Source organism: Chiloscyllium plagiosum, chromosome 7 (assembly GCF_004010195.1).
Source record: "Chiloscyllium plagiosum isolate BGI_BamShark_2017 chromosome 7, ASM401019v2, whole genome shotgun sequence".
Lineage (NCBI taxonomy): Eukaryota > Metazoa > Chordata > Chondrichthyes > Orectolobiformes > Hemiscylliidae > Chiloscyllium > Chiloscyllium plagiosum.
This window is the reverse complement of record NC_057716.1, coordinates 6,122,959-6,145,501: the sequence shown is the minus strand read 5'-3', so window position 1 is coordinate 6,145,501 and position 22,543 is coordinate 6,122,959. Positions and strand designations below refer to the sequence as shown.

The following is a 22,543-nucleotide window of genomic DNA, read 5'->3' as shown; positions in this document are numbered from 1 at the left end:
GAGATGAATATTGTAGCTGAAGTAGAACATCTTTGGCAAGTCCAGGAGTGCACTTTTCAGTTTAATTGCTGGATGTTACAGGACCGTTAAATTTTGCTATTTAATATTCAGTGCCTCCTGCTTAATGTGTGGATTGAATTCAGTTCGCTGAAGACTGGCATCGGTGATGCTGGGGACCTCTGCAGGAGTCTAGGATGGATCCAGTTTGCTGGGTAAAGATTGTTATGAGAGCTTTGACCTTCTGTTTTGCACTGTTGTGGTGAGCTTCCCTCCTAATAAGAGTGATATTTGTGGAACTTCATCCTCTTCAGGTATTTACCTGTCCACCACTGTTAATGACTGGATGTGGCAGGACTGCAGAGCTTGGGTCTGATCCGTTGGTTGTGGTGTTGCTTAGCGCTGTCAACCACTTACTATTTATGCTGTTCAGCAAGCTAGTCATCCTGTTTTGTACCTTCACCACACTGATACCTCAGTTTTGGATGTTGCTGCTCCTGGCACATCATCCTGCAGTCTTTATTGAATGAGGGTTGATCCCTTGACTATAATTATATCAGTATATCAGAATGGGGAATTGTTGGGCCATGAGATTGCAGGTTGTGAATTGGAGGAGTTACTGATTTATCAGCTGGGGTTTGGAGGATGACAGAAGTGGTAATCAGCAGGAGGTTTCCTTGCCAATATTTCATCTGACACGATGAGGCTTCATGGAATCCAGAATCAATGTTGAGGACTGTAATGATAATGCTGTTGACCAGGACATTGTATGTAAGATATTATTCTGAGAGTCTGGCTTTTGCTTGACCAGTCTGAGAGATTTTAGAACAAGCCCCAGATGTTGATGAGGAATTTGTAGGGTTGACAGGTCTCTGTTTGCCTTAGCCAATGAAAACTACATCAGCAATGTCAGCTGGCACCTCCTGGTTTTATTACTTTTTTGAGATTTCATAAACAGTTGATACAATTTGATTTATTATTGTCACATGCACCGAGACACTGAAAAGTATTGTTTTGCATGCTATCCAGCAAAATCATACCTTACATCAGGGTATTAGAACAGAATGTAGGATATAACGTTACAGCTACAGAGAAGGTGCAAGGAAAGATCAACTTTAATGTAAGAGAGATCTGTTCAGAAGTCTAATAAGTGGGGAAGAATCTCCTGGTGTGCGTTTTCAAATTTTTGTTTTGTCTGCCTGATACATTATTTTCCATCATCTTGTAACTGATGGGAAGGGTTTTTGATGATGTTAGCTGTTTTCCCGAGGCAGCAGGAAGTATAGATAGTTAATAGATGGGATATTGGTTTGCATGATGGACTGGACTGTATTCAAAACTCTGTAATTTCTTGCACTCTTGGGCAGAGCAGTTGCCATACTGAGTGAATTATGTGCAGTTATGAGTCAGCTATGTTTCTGTTGGTCTGGTGTCACATGTAAGGATGGTAATTTTACTTCTGTAAAGGACATGAGTGAATCAGGTGGGTTGTTGCAACAATTGACTACGGTTTTATGGTCGCTATTACATTTTTAATTTCAGATTTTTATTAAATTGAAATTCCACTGTTTGCTGTGATGAGATTTAAATCTGGGTTTACAGAACATTTCTTGGGTTTCTGGATTATTATTCCAGGAACAATACCATTAGGTATCATGTCTGATCTCTTTGCATGTGGTGTGTCATAATCCTGAGGTACATAAATCTGAGGACCTGTTTTTTACTTCAGTTCCTGATTCTTTGTATTTGCTGAACAGTGCTTTCAGAGGAGTCTTGATAATTTGACTGGAGCATCGTTGTTGCAGTCACAAAAAGAATTGATCCCATAGTCTTAAGATTTGTTTAAATTTTATGTAAAACCTATTGGAAGTATTGCATAGTCCGAAAACCTGTCATAGTTCTATGAAATGCATTTTCTGTTCAGTTTTCTTGTTTTGTTTTAACCTGGTGAAAGTCCTTTTTGTATGTGGAGGTGAGTTGCAAATGCTGGCTCTTAGTGGTATTAAATCTTTGGCTGCAATTCAGTCACCAGTTGACATTTAATATTCTGGAAGAAGTAGTCTTTTATGACATAGTTTTGTCATCTTTTTAATGTCATGTGTCTTAAACTAGTTAACCCAAGTTTTTACCAACAATCCTTTTACTCTTTTGTTTGAATAACTGATTATGATGGATGAAAAAGAAAAAAGAAACAGAATGAGCACTGCTATTGATACTCAACTTGTCTGGCAGCATCTGTGAAGAGAGAAACAGAATTTACGCTGCAGATCAATGGTTCTTTTCAGAACTGGGAATACTTGGCATTGAATCAGTTTGTAGGTTTTAAAACAAGGTAAGGCAAGAAGTGGACAGATGGTTAAGATGTTCAGAACAATAAGTGGAAAGCTGGATAATAGAGTGTGAAGCAGGAGAGTGTAAATGACAAAAGGAAAGGCAAAATGTGATCATGGGACAAGTAATGAAGCAAAGGTATATCTCAATGAACAAAGGTGAAAAGCAGAATAAGACCAGAGCTACCATCCAACAACAAATGGGCAAAAAGATAAAATTGTTGCATTCAATCTTGAATCCAGAAGGTTTCAGTGCTGCTTTTATTTTCAAAATCTCATTCCTATTAAGTGTTTCTACGTCCCCGATTCTGATCCCAGTAATCTTGTCTAGCTCCACAACCCTCTGAGATATCTGCGTTCCTTTAATTTTGGCCTCTGGAGAATCCCAGCTTTAATCATGATTGGTGGGCATGCCTTCAATTGATTAGGACCTGTACTTGCTTCGCTGCTTTGCACATTTCCTTCTTTTAAGATACTCAGCGATACCTGCTGATTTGGCCAAGCTTTTAATCATCTGTCTCCTTGTATGTGAAATAACTCCACAAAAAGGGTTTTTACAAATACATTAAGGGCAAAAGGGTAACTAGGGAGAGAAAATGGCCCCTCAAAGATCAGCAAGGCGGCCTTTGTGTGGAGCCACAGAAAATGGGGGAGATACTAAACGAGTATTTTGAATCAGTATTTACAGTGGAAAAGGATATGGAAGATATAGAAAGTAACAAAGTGGATGGTCACACCTTGCAAAATGTCCATATTACAGAGGAGGAAGTGCTGGATGTCTTGAAACGCACAAAGGTGAATAAATCCTTAGGACCTGATCAGGTGTACCCGAGAACTCTGGGAGATGTGATTGCTGGGCCTCTTGCTGAGATATTTGTATCATCGATAGTCACAGATGAGGTGCCGGAAGACTGGAGGTTGGCTGATGTGGTGCCACTCTTTAAGATGGGTATGAAGGACAAGCCAGGGAACTATAGACTGGTGAGCCTGACCTCGGTAGTGGGCAAGTTGTAGGAGGGAATCCTGAGGGACAGGATGTACATGTATTTGGAAAGGCAAGGACTGATTAGGGATAGTCAACATGGCTTTGTGCTTGGGAAATCATGTCTCACAAACTTGATTGAGTTTTTTTGGGAAGTAACAAAGAGGATTGATGAGGGCAGAGCGGTAGCTGTGAACTATATGGACTTCAGTAAAGCGTTTGACAAGGTTCCCCATGGGGAACTAATTAGCAAGGTTAGATCTCACGGAATACAGGGCGAACTAGCCATTTGGATACAGAACTGGCTCAAAGGTAGAAGACAGAGGGTGGTGGTGGAGGTTTGTTTTTCAGATTGGAGGCCTATGACCAGTGGAGTGCCATAAGGATCGGTGCTGGGTCCTCTATTTTTTGTCATTTACATAAATGATTTGGATGCAAACATAAGAGGTACAATTAGTAAGTTTGCAGATGACACTAAAATTGGAGGTGTAGTGGACAGCGAAGGTTACCTCAGATTACAAGAGGATCTTGATCAGATGGGCTAGAGGGTTGAGAAGTGGCAGATGGAGTTTAATTCAGATAATGCGAGGTGCTGCATTTTGGGAAAGCAAGTCTTAGCAGGACTTATACACTTAATGGTAAGGTCCTAGGGAACGTTGCTGAATAAAGAGACCTTGGAGTGTAGGTTCATAGCTCCTTGAAAGTGGAGTCACAGGTAGGTAGGATAGTGAAAAAGGCGTTTGGTATGCTTTCTTTTATTGGTCAGAGTATTGAGTACAGGAGTTGAGAGGTCATGTTGCGGCTGTACAGGCCATTGGTTAGGCCACTGTTGGAATAATGCATGCAATTCTGGTCTCCTTTCTATCGGAAAGATGTTGTGAAACTTGAAAGGGTTGAGAAAAGATTTACAAGGATGTTGCCAGGGTTGGAGGATTTGAGCATTGGGGAGAGGCTGAACAGGCTCAGGCTGTTTTCCCTGGAGGGTCAGAGACTGAGGGGTGACCTTAGAGGTTTACAAAATTGAGGAGCATGGATAGGATAAATAGACAAAGTATTTTCCCTGTGGTCGGGGAGTCCAGAACTCGAGGGCATAGGTTTAGAGTGAGAGGGGAAAGATATAAAAGAGACCCAAGGGGATAAGCTGCTAGAGGAAGTGGTGGAGACTGGTACATTTGCAACATTTAAGAGGCATTTGGATGAATATATGAATAGGAAGGGTTTAGAGGGATATGGGCCAGGTGCTGGCAGGTTGAACTAGATTGGGTTGGGATATCTGTTCGGGTTGGACCGAATGGTCTGTTTCTATGACTCTAAAAGCTGATATCCTGTCACCAAGTCACCCTTTATTTATATAGTTAAAAATCTCACAACACCGGGTTATAGTCCAACAGGTTTAATTGTCAGCACACTAGCTTTCGGAGCGACGCTCCTTTATCAGGTGGTAGTCTATTTACATGTGCATAGTACATGACACTGACCCAGCTAGCACAGAGCTGACTCCTAGAGTGAGCAGAACTTGTTTTTTTTTCTTCTGTCCAGCTCCCTCAGAGCCAGCTTTCAGTGAACAGAACCTCTGACTCTCCTGTTTATTCATATTTTTTTGTTTTTGTTTTTTTATTCATTACCCCCACACTACACCTAACTGCGGTAGTGCTTATTTTTTCCCCCAGCACCCATGTGTGTGTGTGCAGGTGTGAGGCACAGTGAGAGACACAAGGTGCACAAATCTTTATTCAATTTCCATCACCAGAAAGAAAAGAAACACCCGAGTGGCCAGTGACAAGCAGTGCCCTTAACATCAAAGGGCAATGCTGCGTGATCAAACAGTGAAGGGGAGGGCAGGGATTAAATCAAAATAGAATTAGAGGGGGAAATAATGCAATGCACTCCACTCCACTCCCTCCGGCGCCCACCTCTCCCTGAACAGCTCAAGGGTGTTGGTGGGCACCACGTGCTCCTTCTCCAGAGACACCTGGGCTCGAATGTAACTGCAGAAGAGGGACAGGTAGTCGGCCCTAACGACCCGCTCTACGGCCCTCTGCCTGGACCTGTTTATGGCCAGTTTGGCCAGGCCCAGAACTTGTTTTTCTTTTTTTTAAAGCAAACCTACATTTTTTTGTTTTGAACTTAAATACACCAGTGTTTAACATGCTGCAGCATTGCAGTTGACCCACAGAAGTGGTGGCAGTGGGATTCGATGTCTCGCCTCATCAGAAAGTGGAAGCTGGCTCCCACGCCTTTGACACTCGGCCACTCTTCCAATCAGGGAACTCATTCTGAGAGATCCACCTGGCTGACCTGTTCCAATCACTGCAATATGACTCTAATGGTTTTGTAAAATGGCTTGAGATCTTGTACTAAATGAAATGTGTTATATTCATATGTAAGCTATTGAATTAAGGGAGTACGTATCTTAATACTGAGATATTTGTTTGTATTTCTAGCATCTCTGGTACATAGGTCTTGAAAAAGATGTAAAATTAGATTTGCTGAATTAGTGCAGTAACTTGTGTTTTAACAACTTTGTGTCTTCAACACTGATTCTTTCAGGAAGCAGTTCATGTTTTGATCAAACACTCAGCAGATGTCAATGCTCGTGACAAAAACTGGCAGACCCCATTGCATGTAGCTGCTGCTAACAAGGCAGTGAAGTGTGCAGAAGCAATCATTCCATTGCTTAGCAGTGTCAATGTTTCTGATCGAGGAGGCAGGACAGCCTTGCATCATGCTGCACTCAATGGGCATATAGAGGTAAGAGGTACATAAAATATTGCTGCTATTGTACGTGTTTGCAGATTTGTGCTTTGACCTAAGTGTATGCTACAATCAATAAAACAGGTTTCAAGCCCGTTCCAGATAAAATGCTGACTGCTTTGTCAACTCTTAAGGATTAGTGTAATTAGCTAAGAATGAAGGGTGGACTGGTTGATGCTATTGCAGTGTAAATTGAAAATCCAGTTGCATGGAGGATTACACTAGCTATGGCATTAGAAGAAGAAGGGAATGGGGAAAAATAGTAATGAATAAGAAACTAAGCGCAAAAGTCTTTACAATTTTGAAAATGAAAGGAAAGTCAGTTGTAGGTTCAACTATAATGAATAATCTGCAATTTGTTGCGGTAAATCTGTAATTAGTTACAATTGCCAATGACTTGTACCTTAATTTCCTGATTTACACTATGCCCAACATTAGCATTACCGGTTGGCAGCCTATAAGGATTTCCACCGATATTTGCTACCTCTTGCCATTTCTTAGCTTCATCTGAACTGATTCTACATCATGATCCTGCAATCTAGGATTCTCTTTCAGTAGCATACTGATTTCATCCCTTATTAGCAGTGCCACACATCATTTCCTTTTTGCCAGTCCTTGCGAAATGACAAAATCCTTGAATGTTCAGTTCCCAGTCTTAATCATGCTGTAACCACATCTTTATAATGCCAATTAAACGATGCCCATTTACTTTTTTGTGCCTTCAAACCATTTACCTTGTAAATGTTTTGTTTGCTCAGATGAAGTGCCCTTCACTTTGTCCTTCTAAGATGTTATGATCCTTCTTAATGCTTGCCTTATGTTTGCCTTCTAATTTTGCTTGCTACTTTTCTATTTTTATTTACTTCTGTCCAATGTGAGCTTCCTGTCAGATTCCCACCCACCTATTAGTCTAGCTCGAACGCTCCCAACTACTGTGCACACTGGCATATTGTGCTTGTAGTAATCTTGAAATTACTACTTCAAGGTCACTCTTTTTGATCTCTTTGATAACTCTCTGTCAAGTCTGCTTTCAGGATCTCATTCCTTTTCCTTACTGTGTTATTGGTTCCAGTGTGGGCCATGCTTTCTGGATGTTGTCTCTTCCCAGAAGAATGTCCTACAGTTGTTCTGTGATATTCTTGATCCTAGCCCACAGAGGCAACACCCTAGGGTCCTGTCCACAGTTGTAGAAATGTTTACATTAGCTGAAGGATTATGAATCCCCTATCACTGTTGTTCTTCCATTCTCCTCCCTCCTACTCCTGTGCATTTCGACCAACTGTGGTGCCATAGACTTGACTCTGGCTGCGCTGCTCTAAGGAACCCATGCTGGTATCCAATAAAAAGTTAGGTAGTGAGATCACCACAGGGGGTATCGACATCACCTGTATGGTTCTTGTTGACTGGTTACCTATTTCCCTTCTGGTAATTTTGTAACAAAAGGTAGCCCTGGAGAAAATTTCTCAGAGCCCTTCGAGACAATGGACAGATACATGATTGACAGGATGTGATTAGTGGTATCCTGCAAACTCTTGGGGTTTGAGATGTTCAATGTATTTACTAATAACTGAAATGATCAGTTAAAAAGCCACATATTCAAATTTCCTGGTGGTACAAAGGTTTGGTGTTGTCAGTGTAAACAAACACATAAAATTATGAACTGATATTGGTAAATTAAGTGATAAAAAATGCTTAAAATGAATTTTACTGTTGGCAAATGTATTGCCATTTGAAATGAATAGTACAAATTACAATGAACCAAGCAAAAGCTTACAATGATTGCTATCCAAAGATGCTTTTAGGTTTCCACATAGATCATTAAACTGTCATGGGCAAATACAGAAAGTAATCAAAAGTGAAAACTAGTTTCTATATCTAGTTGTATTTCCTGAAATTTAGAAGATTAAGGTGTTATATTAATACGTAAGCTATTGAATTAAATGAGTACTCTACCTCAATACTCTCAGAAGTATTTGTTTGTATTTCTGGCATCTCTGGTACTTCGGTCTTGAAAGAGATGTAAAATTAGATTTGAGTTAAGGTGTCAGGGTGTTATTGCAAACAGTTTCGATTGGAAGAAACTATTTCTTTTGCTTGCTGTGTCTGGGTGCAATAGCTGAATGTCGCTGAACTTCTCACTGCTTAGTATGTTGCTAGTTGTCATTAAGCTATGTGACCGAAACAATGCAAACATATTTTGCACACACAATTCTGCTGCTGATAAACCACTGAAAATACAGTATTTAAATAATATTTAATGAAATCCTTTGCATATAGTTTTGCATTGATATATTAATTTGTGTTAATGCATCATGTGCGCCATTTTGGAGAAAAACTTTGTAGAAGTTGACAGTTTTTGTGGCATTGAGGTTGTGATGCAAATCATGGTACAGTGGCATTTGCACGTTTTCACTTTCTGTATTTTCATAATATTTCACACGCAGTGAATTCCTTTTTACCCTCATTCCCCTTTCAAATTTGAACTGTCTATTGTGCCAGCTGTTATTTTGGAAAGTTTCTGTTCATTAGATCAACCTTGTGCTGAAATGCAGATCAATGCGATGAATGAATTTTGAATTTTTGAATTTTTATGGATCACTTATTTTCCTTCCCCTCCCCTTTCCCCTTCAAGATGGTAAATCTTCTATTAGCAAAAGGGGCCAATATTAATGCTTTTGATAAGAAGGACAGAAGGGCCTTGCACTGGGCAGCTTACATGGGTAAGTCACATTACGTTTCTAGTTTCTCATTGAATGGTTAGATTGATTACACAATACTTCTCCTACAAATGGGCTGATAATGTAATATCATCTGTCGGTCAAAGATATAAATACTTTCTGATCTGGTTTGATGCCTTCCCATTAAATTTTGTCCTTTTATGAATGTTTCCATGAATTCTGTTTCTTGTTTGATGACTATCTGGATTGAAGTGCAGTAATGTGAAGCACATTTCCAGAATTGTATTTCGTTTTCAGGGGAGGCATATATTTAAAATATAACTTAAGTAATTGTGATGTTTGTATAAATTTTCAAATGTGTTTCATGTCATGTGCTGAATTTCACTTGGAATGTTAAGTCTTGTAAAATATTCTTTTTCACAATGCATGATCAACAGCCTAAATAATATGACATCATGCATTTGCTTATTGTAATCTATACCAGTGGTTCTCAACTGTTTTTTGGGCATGGCCCTCAGGAATTCTTCTCAGGTTGCAGGACTTTCCCTTTCAAACAAGGATACAACACGAACAGATAGTCAGAAAATCATTTATTATTGAACACCAAGAAAACTTTGAATGTTCCACCATGCTAGACAAAACTTTAAAAAAAAACTGTATGAAATTATTTATCTATTAGGCCTTGAGCTTTGTGCTTTTCTGCATGTTTCGTGATATCGAGCTCCAAATTAGGTTAGTGTTGGGTATTTCATCAGTTCAATTACCAGGGCCCCCATAAACCCTTGGGGCTCCCCTTCTCTCAGTTTTCAGTCTGTGGCCTCCTTCAAATGTGCCGGGGCTCCTGAGGGGGTCGTATGGCCACCTCCCTTTAAGAATGGTGATCTATAGTCACAATTCTGAACAGTATTGTGGGAATGAATTGACTCCTGATTTCAAAAGGCATACTACTAACTTTTTAAACCTGAAATGCACAAGTTGGGGCTATAATGGCACGCTCGCCATCACATAGATGGATGTACACCCAGCTACATGAACAAGCAACTTGACATCAGTTGGGATTAAGCAGTTCACTTAATCAACACCTCCATCCTTTTGCCTAAACATTTGACCTTCAGAGCTCATGTACCATGATTACCTGGTGAATTATCTCTCATTATCATGCACCAGCACAATTTGCTTAGGATATTTTGGACCTCCCAAATCCAAAACCTTCACATTAGAATGACCAGGGCAAAACATGTATGGGAACACATCACCTCCAATTGCCAGACAATTTTGGTATGCTTATGTTCAGTCATTGATCAAGGGATCAAAATTCTGAAACTCCCTCCCTGATAAAATTATCAACTGGGCTGCAGTAATTCTTCAAACTCCTTTACTGTTTACTAAGGCCAGTTATGAATGCTCGAAGTACCAGACTTGCCAAAACTGACTGTCTCCAAAAATTATCAAAATAAAACAAAAACTAAAACTTCATCTTTGTATCAAATGGATTTGATTTATAGTTCAAAAAGGAGAGTAGAGATAACCCTGGTAATTATAGACCAGTGAGTCTTCCTTTGGTTGTGGGTGAAGTGTTGGAAAGGATTATAAGAGAATTTCTAATCATCTAGAAAGGAATAAGTTGATTGGGGATAGACAACATGATTTTGTGAAGGGTAGATCGTGCCTCATAAATCTGATTGAGTTCTTTTGAGGAGGTGACCAAATAGGTGGATGTAGGTAAAGCGGTTGATGTGATGTATATAAATTTCAGTAGAGTGTTTGATAAAGTTCCCCGCGGTAGGCTATTGCAGAAAATATGGAGGTATGGGATTGAGGGCGATTGAGCAGTTTGGTCAGAAAGTGGCTAGCTGAAAGAAGACCGGTGATGTTGGTTAATGGGAATGTTCTTCCTGGAGTTCAGTTACTAATGGTGTACCCCAAGGATCTGCTTTGGGGCCACTGCTGTTTGTCATTTTTACAGATGATCTGGATGAGGGCATAGATAGATGGGTTAGTAAATTTGTGAGTAACATTAAGGTCAGTGGAGTTGTGGACAGTGCCGAAAGATGATGTAGGTTGCAAAGTGGCATCGATAAGCTGCAGAGCTGGGCAGGGAGTTGGCAGATGGAGTTTAATGCGGAAAAGTGTGAAGTGATTCATTTTGGAAAGAGTCACAGGAATACAGAGTACTGGGCTATTAGTAAGATTCTTAGCAGTGTGGATGAGCGGAGAGATTTAAGTGTCCATGTACATAGATCCCTGTGAGTTGCCACCCAGATTGATAGGGTTGTTAAGAAGGCATACGATGTGTTAGCTTTTATTTGTAGAGGGATTGAGTTTTGGAGCCATGAGGTCATGTTGCAGTTGGACAAAACTCTGGCTGCACTTGGAATATTGCATGCATTTCTGGTCCTCACATTTTAGGAAGGATGTGGAAGCTTTGTAAAGTGTGCAAAGGTGATTTAGCAGGATGTTGCCTGGTATGGAGGGAAAGTCTTATGAGGAAAGACTGAGGGACGTGAGGCTGTTCTCGTTAAAGAGAAGGTTGAGAGGTGACCTGGAGACAAATTAAGTAATTGGAGGAGTGGATGGGGGTCAGTGAGAGTCTTTTTCCTCGGATGGCAATGGCTAGCACGAGGGGACGTAGCTTTAAATTGAGGGATGATAGATATAGGACAGATGTCAGACATAGTTTCTTTACTCTGAGTAATAGGGGTGTGGAATGTACTGCCTGCAGCAGTAGTAGACTCTCCAACTTTAAGGGCATTTAAATGGTCATTGGATAACAAGATGGATGAAAGTAGAATAGTGTAGATTAGATGAGCTTCAGACTGGTATCACCGGTCGGCGCAACATTGAGGGCTGCTGGGCCTGTACTGTACTCTATGTTCTCTATATGTAAAATCAAAAATTCAAAATAAAACTGATGTCTAGGCTTGGAAAGACATGACTACTTAATGGGTGTTGAGGGTTCACCATATTATTTATTCTCCATCTAAAAGCTACATGTTAATATTTATTTCAATCAACATATAATGTTGGATTTTTTTAATTGTAGGTCATGTTGAAGTAGTTTCTTTGTTGTTGAGTCATGGAGCAGAAGTTAGTTCCAAGGATAAGAAAGGTTATACCTCACTCCATGCAGCTGCCTCTAATGGACAAATTAATGTGGTGAAACTACTGATTAGTCTTGCTGTAGAGGTAAGTGTTGCTTTCTTGCAAAATGAATGAAGCATATATGGTTTTTTTCTCCTCAAGAAGTTAAAAAAATGTACATTTCAAATAGATCAGGAGTCAACAGGTGAACGCAAACTGAAGATGACATACATTTCTAGTTCTGGTATGCGTTTTATTTCCAAAAAACATTCTGGAGTCGTAGAGATGTACAGCATGGAAACAGACCCTTTAGTCCAACACATCCATGCTGACCAGGTATCTTAACCTAATCTACTCTCTCCTGCCAGCACGTGGCCCATATCCCTCTAAACCCTTCCTATTCATATACCCTTCCAGAAGAATTAGCATGGTTCAGTGGTAATAAATTGAGAAATGTATTGGTTTGGAAGTTTGAGCAAAAGATCCAGACTTAAATTTCAGTCCAGTGTTGAAGAAGCGTTGCCTGAAGAAGTGTTGTCTTTGGCATGAGTTGTTAAACTGCGGGTCCCACTTGCCTGTTCCGATGGATGCAAACAAAAATATCTGGTACTATTGGAAAAACAACAGTGATGTTGTCTCATGTCTATTCTAATAGTTATCTGTAAACCAGAATTAGTATCTTACTACAGTGTGAAATTGTTTGCCAAATGTAGAGAATGAACTTCAAAAGCAAATAAGTGTCTGTGGAGCACTTTGATAGGTCCTGAGGATATGGAAAGGTCTACATAATTTTTTTAATAAAAAGCCTTTTAAGCTAGTTTATTGTTGTAGAACTGTAGTTACAGTTTTTCAGTGAATGAAGTAAAATCAAACTGATGTGCCATTCAGAAGAAGCATTGTCGTATGTCATGACTTACTGGAGTAGAGTGTTAGAAATCTTAAGATTAAGGTTGACAGAGTGCACAGACTAGGCTTTTGTACTGAACAAGAATAACTAATTGTGACAGTTAAATAGACTGTAGCTACAGGTAAGTGTATATAAAGTTGGTATATAATGCTTCTGATTTAAAATGCTAATCCCCTTGTGAACTCCCCCCACCCCATACATACATAGACTGGTGTACAAACGTAAAAATGCACAAGGATGAATGGAAAAAAAAATTAGAAAGACTGTAATTTTTGTCCACCAATTCTATTGAGCTGGTTCTTGCAGACCTGAAACTCTTTCTGGTTCCCATTTCTAAATGTTTCCACTGGTTTGCAAGTTGCTCAGAGTGACTGGTTCTGATGTGTCAATTAAAAGTCAAAGCTTGCAGCGATTGCTGAAACGAAGATGACCTGGTTTTTTTCAGATTTAAGGCGAGTTTTGGCTGCATGGAACAGTAAGACATCATGTGAACTCGTGGAGATCAAAAGCCCTTTTTATCTTGTTCCTGCTCCATGCTGTTCACTTGCCTGATGTGGGTTATGAGAGCCCCCTCATGGGTTCTTTTGACATTGATAACTAGTCGCTTGTCCATATATCAATCAAATCTAATTGCCAACCAGAGCATCATCTGAATACAGAGCCTCTTGGCTCCTGTTAGTCTACAGCCACTTCAGTTACTGCTTGTTTACTGAGGAACCTCAATTATCTGAATGAGATGGATGGGCACTATTTCGTTTGGATAATTGATTATTGAGGAGAAAGTGAGGTTTGCAGATGCTGGAGAAGGGCATAAGCCCTTCCTGAAGAAGGGCTTATGCCCAAAATGTCGATTCTCCTGTTCCCTGGATGCTGCCTGACCTGCTGCGCTTTTCCAGCAACACATTTTCAGCTCGTAATTGATTATTGAGTTAATTGATTTCCTCTGGGGTTCAGTTTTCTGTGAAGTCTGCTATCTGTTTAGGACACTAGGCAGCAGCATGCTGCGCATGAGACCGTGCCCTCCCATCTGCTTCCAACCCTGTCCGCCCGTGACCCCACACCCCCCACACACACCCTGGGCAGCCGGACTGGACACCAACAGTAAGACCCTGCTGCCTTTGCAGGGTGAGTCTCCAAATAGCACGCGTGCACATTTTGACAGGTTCCGCCTTTGTCCTGTACAGGACAGTGTTGGAGAGATTATCTGGGGAAGGGGGGGGGATTTAGGGTTGAAGGTTCACCCCTGTGTAGAACTCCAGGGAAAGTGTGGGGGCAGAGAGAGGGAGGGAGGTTATTTAGAGACTGTTCTCAGCAGCATTTCAGTGAGCAGAGTTTGTTTTTCATCATTGTATCTGTAAACAAAAGATGCGATCAGGATTGAAGCAGCTCTCAATGTTTCTATTGGGACCTTGATCACATTTGGATAACCCGATATTTGGATAATTTATTTTTGGATAATTGAGGTTCCTCTCTCTACGTTGCTTGCCATGGGTCTCCGGCTACTTGCTTTTCAAAGCATGCAGCTATCCTTTCAGAACACTGGTATTAAAACAGTTTTTCCCGTTTTCAGTCCACAACTTCAAAACAATAGTGCAAAAATACAGTGTCATATTCTTAAGCATATAAATAAGATGGTATTGAAATTGGAAAATTAACTGCAATGGATCTGGAAGGTGCTGTTGCCTACTCTTTATTAATCTGGCTCCCAGTGATGAATTTGACACGCACTAATATGAATTTAAAATCACATGTTCACAACTTCAGTGAAGATATTTCATTCATGCATATTAAGAACCCTTTTTATCTTGGTCATAATTAATCATCAAAAAATAAGACCCTCGCTGAAAATGAAAATTTTGTTGAGGGACTATATATTTTTCAAAATATTTGGCAATGATTTCACATTCCGGTCTTCGAAACTGGCTGTTTTTAAATCTTTCAGTCATTGTGGTTCAGGTTTGGGAATGTTCATAAAACTTTGAGCTATTGAAAATGAGTACTCTTAGAAGTTTTATATCATTAGTTTCCTAGTGATGATATTAGGGTTACCCACTGTTTTTTTTTATTGTTGTCAATAAAGACACAAGGTAGTAACAACTTATTTTAACCAAAAACACCCCACAGATTTTAAAAAATCTAATTAGTGAACCTGATTTTAAATATTGGTTCACTAATAGGTTGCACACATCAAAGATAAATAACCATCCATGTCTGAAGGAAAACATTTATGTAAAAATAAGTTTGAGATGCAGTTGTACAATTTCAAGTTGTCTTCCTTTTAATGTGCCATTATGTTAAAATAAATCAAGACCTGGTCTGAATCTAATCAGGCGTACTATCAATACCACATTGTGACTATTTACTGAGTGGCAAAATTAATATTGTGACTTATTTCTTTATTATTCATTGATAATATCTTGGATGTTAATTTCAACTTATGCATATTGAGCTATTTCTCCAAGTTAGACATTTTGTATAAATGTAAAGTTAATTTAAGATTAAAAATGCCACATCATTTCTTTTTGAGACAATTATGGTTTAGATTTATTGTACATACAATGCCAAACCTATTTTTCACGTTTGTGTCCAATTCATCTTCCATGGCAGATTGATGAACCGAATTTATATGGGAATACAGCTCTTCACATTGCATGTTACAATGGACAAGATACTGTAGTCAATGAACTTATTGACTATGGTGCTAATGTGAATCAACCCAACAACAAGGGATTTACACCTTTGCACTTTGCTGCTGCTTCAACCCATGGTGCTTTGTGTCTTGAACTATTAGTAAATAATGGAGCTGATGTCAACTTCCAGGTAAATGTCACTTTTTATAACTTTTAAAGGGAATAATTTTAAAATGACATTTACTTATAGTCCCATAGAGAGACAGTCTGTTAATCACTTAATACTCGTAATAACTCCCACCCTAACCTATCGCGGCTCCTATATGTCTCCGCCAGTTGTTGAAGACTGATAATTACACAGCACTACATACTTGTGAAGACTGGTGCTCTCCTTTACATAGTGGTATTTACAAAGAACTTTGAGTGTATTTGAATTTTGTTTTAACTTTTCTCAAAAGAACTATAATTTACAAGGCTGTATTGATGTCTTAGTTGGTCAAGTCTGTATGTAGCTGAGTTGTACAGACTAGGTTTGCTTCTCCGTGAATTAATTCAGTTGACCTCTACATCATGCCTAATTTTCCTTTTGATGTTTTGATATGGTTAGGGACAATTAACATTCCAAGAGAAATTCAAAAACTTGATTGTAAATAGTTATGCCATTTAATTTAAACAAAACACAAATTTTTATATATATAAAGAAATTAACTAAAACATCCACTATTAACTTAATCAAATTTATAACAGCCCTGGTTTACTACTTCTCCCAAGAATTCGCTTAAATATTTTTTTGACATGTTATGACATACCTCAGTTACAGGCAGGACTTGAACCTGAATCTACTGATTAAGAGGAAGGGACAAGCCCTCTCTACCACAAGACCCTCAGAATTCTCTCATAAGGTGAACAAATCATAGTTATTTTTTTCTTTTGGGATCACCCACAATATTGTCACAGATTTCTGGAAGATTTTCCTCAGCTTCATTACTTGCAGAGGAAAAATTTTCATATGCCATCTTATTGTGGATGCCTCAATGTATTTTTCTGCTTAGAGCCACTGCCTTTGAAATTAAGACCAAATTTGACCAAGTGTGCCATTAAGGAGCTCTTTCGGAACTGAAGCCCATGTGAATTGGGAAAAACTCTGTTCTGGTTGGAGTCATACCTGACACAAAGGAAGTTCCTCAGGTAATGTCCCGGGCTCAACTATCTTCAGTTGCTTTATCAATGACCTTCCCTCCGTCCTAAGGTCAGAGTGAGGATGTTCGCTGATTGCACGATGTTCAGCACCATTTGTAAGTCCTCAAATACTAAAACCATGCCCAAATACAGCAAGACCAAGACAATATCCAGGTTTGGGCTGACAACTGGCAAGTAATATTGAGGTCACAATCATCCACAACAAAAGAGAATTTAACCATTTGCCTATTGACATTCAGTGGCATTGCCATCACTAAATCCCCTGCTGTTGCCACCCTGGCATTACCATTTACCAGAAACTGAAACCAGAAACAGAACTTGTCATGTGGCTGCAAGTGGAGGTCAGAGGCGAGGAGTCTTGCACCAAGTAACTTAACTCGTGTTACTCGTCCACTCTTTATCGGACACAAATCAGGAATCTGATGAAATACTCCCCACTTGCCAGAATGAATGAAGCTGCACAACACTCAAGAAACTTGACACCATCCAGGACGAAGTAACTGGCTTGATTGATACCATGCCTTCAAACATCCACTAATTCCATCATCAACGCTCTGTCGCCTCCGTACGTACCATCTATAAGATGCCATGCAGCAATTCACGAAGGCTGTTTCCAAGCCATGACCTCCACTACCTAGAAGGATAAAGGCAGCAGATGCATGAAAAAATCTCCACCTGCAAATTTATCTCTAAGCCATCAAGACTTGTAAATATATCGCTAGTATTTTAGGGTCAAAACACCCAAGCTCTCCCTCCAGCAGCATTGAGAGTTTGCTGACAGGAGAAGACCTGCAGCAGTTCAAGAAGCTAATTCATCACCTTGTTTTAAAGGGCGACTAGGCAATAAATGCTCACCCAACCAGCTTTGTCAGCAAGAGTGAACAGAGAAGAAGTGTCCGAGCTAACTTGTTTGTTACTTTATTTATCATAAACTCTGTGGAGGCACACCGTAGATTCTTCCACTCTTTTCAAACTGGACAACCTTCCAGCTTCTGTCCCCTCCCCAAAATTAAATTGAGATTAAGTCTCATGTGCAACTTAACTGTTAAGACAACATTAGTTTTCAGCACAAGCTTTAAGCTGTTGTTTATTTTGGCTATCACTTGATGAGCTACAAACCATACCAACTCTAGATTGCTATTAACTCTCAGCAAATAATCAGATAAATTGAGTCAGTTTTACAGTATGGTAAGAGGCCCTGCAGTCCATTTTCTCTGCACCAGTCATCAAGCTCCTTTCTACTCGACCATTTTTCAGCACTTGGCCAATGGTCTTGTGCTATGGTGCTTCAAGTGATTGTCCAAATACTTTTTAAATGTTGTGATGGTTCCTGGCTTTATCATCTCTTCCAGATATCCAGAATTCCCTGACAATAAAATTAGTTCCAATATCTGTCACCCTCTGGGTGAAAAAAATCTTGGTTAAATTCTTCTGAACTTCCTGCACTTTACCTTCAATCAATGTCCCCAGTTGTTGATCTCTTTTCTAAGGGGAAACATTTTTCTTGTCTGTCTATGCTGCTCAATTTTCCATCTGTTGCCTTAACTTTATCTACTGGTTCTGTTGTTTTCAAGGGTCTGTAGGGATTCACACCATTTCTGTGGTGGTATAACCTGCTTTGGGCTGTCTTCTCACCAACCTTTTTGATTACATAATCTGAATCTATTAATGCAAGCCTTGGTGCAAGATTGGAGAACTTGAACTCTTTGATAAACCTTTTTGTTTTGCGGGTGTCCTGTGTGACAACTGATGAGTTGCTGAACTGAATTAGCAGCTTCCTGAAGAGAAGCAAGAATCAGGCTGAAGGAGAGTCCCTCATGGAAGGGTGATTGGTTCCCATTTTGTTCCTAACCAATGTTTTATCATTTCAAAATTCTATGAAGCTGCACTTTCCAACTAAGACATGAGCATTTTATATTTGCGCATGGTGTTTATCAGGTTATCTGTGATCAGGTTCAGTAATATGATTACTGTGAAAAGTTGATGACATATATACTTTGTTATCTTTCAGAGTAAAGATGGCAAGAATCCATTGCATATGACTGCTGTCCATGGTCGATTCACACGATCACAAACACTTATTCAAAATGGTATGCTTAATTTTCTCTCATTGATTTATGGAAGTTCTAAAATCTTGTGCGTGTGTGACTTTTTTTGACTAAAATACAAATTTGAATATTGAATCTTGGAATTGTTTTCATTCTTGTCATTTTTGGAGGGAAAACAAATTGTGATTTTAATTTGTTAAACACAGCATTTGAGGTCAGCAATGTTCTGTTATTTACAGCTTATATCTTAGAACATTATGAACAACAAAAATTCATTTTTTTTTCCTCTATATATAAATTTTCAGTAGGGATAAACGTTTATCACTACGCATACTTTGGAGTTTTCATTATTCCAAAATAAAAAGCATGTATAATGGTGACCAAAATGTGTTGAAGAATATCCCAAAGGGAAGTTCTCAAACAGATCAAAAACCACTTTATGCTATTGAGTGTAGTGTCCCAAAAATAAGGTATATGGTTAAGACTGTTCACACATGCAAGACAGATAGTAACTTTGTGTTTGGAAAACAAAATTTATGGTTAGAAAACTACATTTCTGTTGTGTGCGTGTCTTTGGCTTGACATTCTGACTGGAAAATTAATCATTAAAATTTCATTACAACATATTACTGGAATACGGGCCCAAATCTTCCAATGTGGGTAGAAGCCTCCAGTAGAGTTCCCCCTCCCATGCCCAAAAAAAATGTTTTGACAGCACAGTTCGATTTTGATACCATTGATAAATTTGCAGTGTCCTCAATGGTGTTGCTATTATTTGTTTCATGCAGATACTGAGCACATGCAGCCTATTTCTAAAACAATTGCCACTACTCTGTTTCCATTACATATTCGCACATGCTGCTTTCCTCTCTGAACCTTATGCTTGCTACCTGTACCGAATGTCACCAAATGCCTTTCTCCTCTTATGTCTCCTGTTCACCCTGCCATTCTTTCACAGTCCCCTCCCCTATTATTCGGGAGGGGGAATAGTGAGTGGGAGGATTGGAGGGTGAGGTGGCAAGGTGGATGTAAATTGAAAGGATTAGTACTGTAATTTATTAAGAGTTGAGAGAATTTTTGGGATCATTAGATTGAAGGCAGTCAACAGGTTTTTCATGTAAAAGTTTCCATCATCATTACTCACCTGTATTTTGTTAAATAGGAAAGGAATTTTTGTTTACCTTCTTTGTTCGGCATGTTTTTTGAGGGACATGTTCAGTGTGCTAAAAATGTATGGTTGTGTACTTACGTGAAATTTCAAAGTGTTCAAGATTATTCTAGTGAAATAATCTTCCAGAAAACAACCAATTCATAGCTGGAGAGAATGCACTTATATCTAACAAATAGAATCACCTTTGGTTGACTGCTATTGCAGTAGTAGAAATTCCTATCCCTTTCAATTGTTGATAAACTTTAGGGTATACGGAGTTTAGATTAGGTTCACCTGACCACATATTTTTGAGGAATAACTAAAACTACCTTATCTCATTTCAAGATCTCTGGAGGCTGATTGGAACAGGGAAAGATGAAAAATTTTCAATCATTTTTGACAGTATTGGCGAGAACTTTCAAAAGCTGATTGGGGCAGATGTTTGCAGGTAAAGGATGGCTGGAAAATGGGAACCTTCAAAAATGAGATAACTGAGTCCACAGACATTGTATTTCTGTTTGGGTGAAAGGCAAGGCTGGTAGGTGCAGGGAAAGCTGGATGACTGGAGAAATTGAGTTTTTAGTTAAGAAAAAGAAGGAAGCATATGTCAGATATAGACAGCAGAAATCAAGTGAATCCTTATAGTATAAAGGCAGTAGGAGTATTAGCGAGGTTTGAGAAGATTTGTAGTTCAGGTTGAGGTTCTGGGTGTAGGTTTGCTCGCTGAGCTGGAAGGTTCATTTTCAGATGTTTTGTCACCATACAAGATAACATCAGTGAGCCTCCGGATGAAACACTGGTGGTATGGCCCACTTTCTATTTGTTTTTGGGTTTCCTTGGATTGGTGACATCATTTCCTGTTCTTTTTCTCAGGGGGTGGAAAATGGAATCCAAGTCAGTGTGTTTGTTGGTAAGTTCCAGTTGGAATGCCATGCTCCTAGGAATTCTTGTGCGTGTCTCTATTTGGCTCATCCTAGGATGGATATGTTGTCCCAGTCGAAGTGGTGCCCTTCCTCATTTGTATGTAGAGGTACTAGTGAGAGTAGGTCATGTCTTTTTGTGGCTAGTTGATGTTCATGTATCCTGGTGGCTAGTTTTCTGCCTGTTTGTCCAATGTAGTATTTGTTAGAGTTCTTGCAAGGTATTTTGTAAATGACATTAGTTTTGCTTATTGTCTGTATAGGGTCTGGCAAGTTCATTAGCTGCTGTTTTCGTGTGTTGGTGGGTTTGTGGGCTACCATGATGCTAAGAGACCTGAGTAGTCTGACAGTCATTTCCAAGACATCTTTGTAGGGGGGAGAGTGGCTAGAGTTTCTGTTTCACTAACCCAAGGAAACCCAAACAAATAAATAGAAAACATGCCATACCACCAGTGCTTCATGTGGAGGCTCACTGATGTTACCTTGTATAGTGTCGAAATGTCTGAAAACAAACCTTCCAGCTCAGTGAGCAAATCTACATCCAGCAGTAGGAGTATAATTAAGAGGGAAATCAGGAGGGCAAAAAGGGGACATAAGATAGCTTTGGCAAATAGGGTGAAGGAGAATCCAAAGGGATTTTATAAATACATGAAGGACAAAATGAGAATAGACTGGAGAGAATAGACTGCCTTGCTGATCTTTGAGGGGCCTGATGTGTGGAGCTGGGGGAAGATATTTAATGAGTATTTTGCATCACTGCTGAGGGTGGAGAAGGACATATAGAATGTGGGGAAATAGATAGTGATTTCTTGAAAAATGCCCATACTACGGAGGAGGTGGTGCTGGTTGTCTTGAAACACATAAAAATGGATAAATCTCCAGGACCTGATCAGGTGTACTCTAGGAACTCTGTGGGAAGCTGGGGAGGAGATTGTTGCATCCCTTGCTGAGATACTTGTATCATCGATAGTCACAGGTGAGGTGCCAGAAGACTGGAGGTTGACTATTGTGGTGCCACAATTTAAGAAAGGTGGTAAGGACAGGTCAGGGAACTGTAGATTGGTGAGCCTGACGTCGGTGAAGGGCATGTTGTTGAGAGAATTCTGACGGACAAGAATCTCATCCTTTTATTTTCCGATGTCGTTAGTTCCAATGTGTACAATGACCTCCTGCTGGTCTCTCTCCTCTTTTGAGAATATTCTGCGTCATCTGAGATATCCTTGATCCTGGCACAAGGGAAGCAACATACCATTCTGATTTTTTCACTACTGGCTGCAGAAACCTCTCTCTCCAAAATTGGAGATGTAGTGGACAGCAAAGAGGGTTACCTCCGATTACAACAGGATCTTGACCAGTGGGCTGAGGAGTGGCAGATGGAGTTTAATTCAGATAAATGCGAGGTGCTGAATTTTGGGAAACCTATTCTTAGCAGGACTTACACACTTAATGGTAAGGTCCTAGGGAGTGTTGCTGAACAAAGAGACCTTGGAGTGCAGGTTCATAGCTCCTTGACAGTGAGTCGCAGGTAGATAGGATAGTGAAGAAGGCGTTTGGTATGTTTTCCTTTATTGGTCAGAGTATGGAGTACAGGAGTTGGGAGGTCATGTTGCAGCTGTACAGGACATTGTTTAGACCACTATTGGAATATTGTGTGCAATTCTGGTCTCCTTCCTATTGGAAAGATGTTGTGAAACTTGAAAGGGTTCAAACATGATTTACAAGGATCTTGCCAGGGTTGGAGGATTTGAGCTATAGGGAGAGGCTGAACAGGTTGGGGCTGTTTTCTCTGGAGTGTCAGAGGCTGAGGGGTAACCTTATAGAGGTTTACAAAATTATGAGGGGCATGGATAGGATAAATAGACAAAG

At 39.7% G+C, this 22,543-nt stretch overlaps 1 protein-coding gene across 7 annotated transcripts in view; it reads left to right on the top strand.

The window, feature by feature from the left end:
- The window catches only part of LOC122551273 (serine/threonine-protein phosphatase 6 regulatory ankyrin repeat subunit B-like), a 223,967-nt gene that overhangs the window by 96,782 nt on the left and 104,642 nt on the right, over nucleotides 1-22,543 (top strand). For all 7 annotated transcript variants that reach the window (XM_043692915.1, XM_043692912.1, XM_043692917.1 and 4 more), the window contains 5 exons: nucleotides 5,860-6,060; nucleotides 8,696-8,783; nucleotides 11,785-11,927; nucleotides 15,337-15,549; nucleotides 18,571-18,649. In XM_043692915.1, the coding sequence (XP_043548850.1) occupies nucleotides 5,860-6,060; nucleotides 8,696-8,783; nucleotides 11,785-11,927; nucleotides 15,337-15,549; nucleotides 18,571-18,649 (724 nt within the window). The remainder of the gene's footprint in view (nucleotides 1-5,859; nucleotides 6,061-8,695; nucleotides 8,784-11,784; nucleotides 11,928-15,336; nucleotides 15,550-18,570; nucleotides 18,650-22,543) is intronic.